The sequence below is a fragment of the Protobothrops mucrosquamatus genome, unplaced genomic scaffold, assembly GCF_001527695.2.
Source record: "Protobothrops mucrosquamatus isolate PMUCROS unplaced genomic scaffold, P.Mucros_1.0 scaffold2283, whole genome shotgun sequence".
Taxonomy (NCBI): Eukaryota; Metazoa; Chordata; class Lepidosauria; order Squamata; family Viperidae; genus Protobothrops; species Protobothrops mucrosquamatus.
This window is the reverse complement of record NW_015388370.1, coordinates 325,769-328,545: the sequence shown is the minus strand read 5'-3', so window position 1 is coordinate 328,545 and position 2,777 is coordinate 325,769. Positions and strand designations below refer to the sequence as shown.

General features: G+C 48.9%; 1 protein-coding gene across 1 annotated transcript in view; it reads left to right on the top strand.

Annotated features, from left to right (window-relative positions):
- The window catches only part of AXL (AXL receptor tyrosine kinase), a gene marked incomplete at its 5' end in the record, with an annotated part of 40,481 nt that overhangs the window by 34,101 nt on the left and 3,603 nt on the right, over nt 1–2,777 (top strand). The window contains 2 exons of the mRNA XM_029285804.1: nt 1,761–1,882; nt 2,018–2,127. Of these exons, the coding sequence (XP_029141637.1) occupies nt 1,761–1,882; nt 2,018–2,127 (232 nt within the window). The remainder of the gene's footprint in view (nt 1–1,760; nt 1,883–2,017; nt 2,128–2,777) is intronic.

The following is a 2,777-nucleotide window of genomic DNA, read 5'->3' as shown; positions in this document are numbered from 1 at the left end:
AGAGCAGTCAACAAGGCCAGCCAGAGAGAGGGGTCAACAAGGCCAACCATAGAGAGCAGTCAACAAGGCCAACCATAGAGAGCAGTCAACAAGGCCAACCATAGAGAGTGGTCAACAAGGCCAACCATAGAGAGTGGTCAACAAGGCCAACCATAGAGAGTGGTCAACAAGGCCAACCATAGAGAGTGGTAACAAGGCCAACCATAGAGAGTGGTAACAAGGCCAACCATAGAGAGTGGTCAACAAGGCCAATCTTAGTGGTCAAGAAGGCCAACCATCGAAAGTAGTCAACAAGGCCAATCTTACAGAGTGGTCAAGAAAGTCAACCATAGAGAGCGGTCAAAAGGCCAACCATAGAGAGCGGGCAACAATTCCAACATAGAGAGTGGTCAAGGCGGCCACCTTGAGCATGCCAGGTTACCTACTCCTTTCCGTACGGCCTGCCTCCCTCTCCTTCTGCGCACTTCCTCCTCTTATTAAATCCCCAGACTGAGATTGACATCCAGTCGTGTGCAGGTTTACAATTTCCGGCCTGGAGGGGGGGAGGGGCAGGCGTCCCGGCCTGGAGAGACCTGCGAAGTGCACCTCTGCTCATTCCATCTGGGGCAAACTTTTTTTCAGCTGGAGCCTGGGAAAAAAAAATGACGGAAAAGAAAGGAAACAGTGCTTGGGCTTTGGAGAGGGGGGGGCGGGGAGAGAGGGCTGGGGGAAAGCAGAAAGGACAGATTGTCCCCTGGGGGGGATGAAGCTGTGAGCGAGAGGGAAGAGAGAACATTACTTGGGAAAACAGATGTTGGCAAGATTGTCGGATGGGGCTGACAGACGGGTGGGCGGAAGCTCAGCTAATGTAACTCAGGCTTGCTTGGGGTTTGCGAGGCATTAAAGTGGGACCTTCTCACTCAGTTCCCCCTCTCTCCCTCCTCTTCTCTGTCCCCTTTTCCTGCCCTCTGGTTCCTATTAAAGAGGAACACGGTCAAAATAACATTCGGGCTTGGTAAGGCCACACTTGGAATACGGCCTCCAGTTTTGGTCACCACGATATAAAAAAAGATGTTGAGACTCCAGAAAGAGTGCAGAGAAGAGCAACGAAGACGATTAGGGGACTTGAAGCTAAAAGAGGCAGGAATTGGGTGTGTTAGTTTAATGAAAAGGACTAGAGGTGACACGATAACAGTCATATCCAATATCTTCTAAGGGGCTCCACAAAGAAGAGGCAAGTTTGTAAACCACAATACCTGGTCTCACACAGCATGCTAAATACAAGTGAATAAACAAAGATGATCAGAGGACTTGAAGCTAAAACAGGCAGGAATTGGGTGTGTTAGTTTAATGAAAAGGACTAGAGGTGACACAATAACAGTCATATCCAATATCTAAGGGGCTCCACAAAGAAGAGGCAAGTTTGTAAACCACAATACCTGGTCTCACACAGCATGCTAAATACAAGTGAATAAACTGCCGCGTGGTTTAGCGAGAAGGAAGCCAGTCCCTCAAAGGAAAGCCACACTTTATGTTGATCAAGGAGAATACTTGCAGCTCAAGGTTGAACTGTGGGGTCCTTGATGCTCTCTGAGCTTGGGGTTTTTCTTGCAGACGTTTCAGGACCCAACTAGGGAACATCATCAGTGCTCAGTGAGGTTACCTAGTTTGGGTAATGAAACGTTTGCAAGAAAATAGCCAAGTTCAGAGAGCGCCAAGGACTCCACGCCTTCTTCTGTTGTAGAGAATTCACAAATGTCCTCTTTCTCTCTTTCCCGAAGGCGTCTGTCTGCAGAACACAGAAAGTGAAGGATACCCATCCCCTGTGGTGATCTTGCCGTTCATGAAACACGGAGATCTGCATAGCTTCCTGCTCTACTCCCGGCTCGGGGAGAGTCCCGTGGTAGGTAGCAATTAGGCCGGATCCTTGATTCTTAGCCCTAAAACAGTGGACTCCATTCCGAGGGGGCCTAAGTCCAAGAACAGAGCCTAGTCCTTGTTGGGTGTCTCCTCTGATTGTGTTCTTCTTCCTTCACAGTACCTGCCCACGCAGACCCTGGTTAAGTTCATGGTGGACATTGCAAGTGGAATGGAGTACCTCAGTAGCAAGAACTTCATCCATCGCGATTTGGCGGCCCGCAACTGCATGTGAGTGTCTACAGCTGGACAACTCTAAAAAGGGGGATTTGGGAGCAGAGATCAGCAATGAGGCCCCATCGGGACCCGTTTCAGCGTTCTGCATCTCGGCACCACCATCCAGATTTGGGGGAGCCTTTGCTGAGAATTCTGGGAGTTGAAGTCCAGAAGATTCTTGGCTTGGGATGCACAACGATTTCATTTGTCGGAGGATAGATATACAAGCTGTTGGAAAGGCCTTGCAATCTCTTACTTAAGAGTTCAGTAGCGATGTTGCTGTATGTCAGCCCTTCAAGGTGACTAGACTAGGAAACGAAAGTCCTGCACGTAAATGCTATTTTTGTTATAAGGTTGTTATTTTCTTTTTCTTTTGTTTGTGTTTAGCTTGCCTTTATGATTTTTGTAAATAACTCAGGGGGGGCAGGCATACTCCTTTCTCCTCCCATTTTCTTCAGAAAAACAACCCTGCGGGGTGGGGTGGGAGAGAAGGAGTGGTCTAAGTCACCCATCTGGCTTTCATGGCTAAGGCGAGACTAGAACTCACCGTCTCCTGGTGATGGGCCCAAAGTCCCCCAGTTGGCTTTCATGCCTAAACCAGGACTAGAACTCACTGTCTCCTGGTGATTGGCCCAAAGATACCCAATGGGTTTTCATGCCTAAAC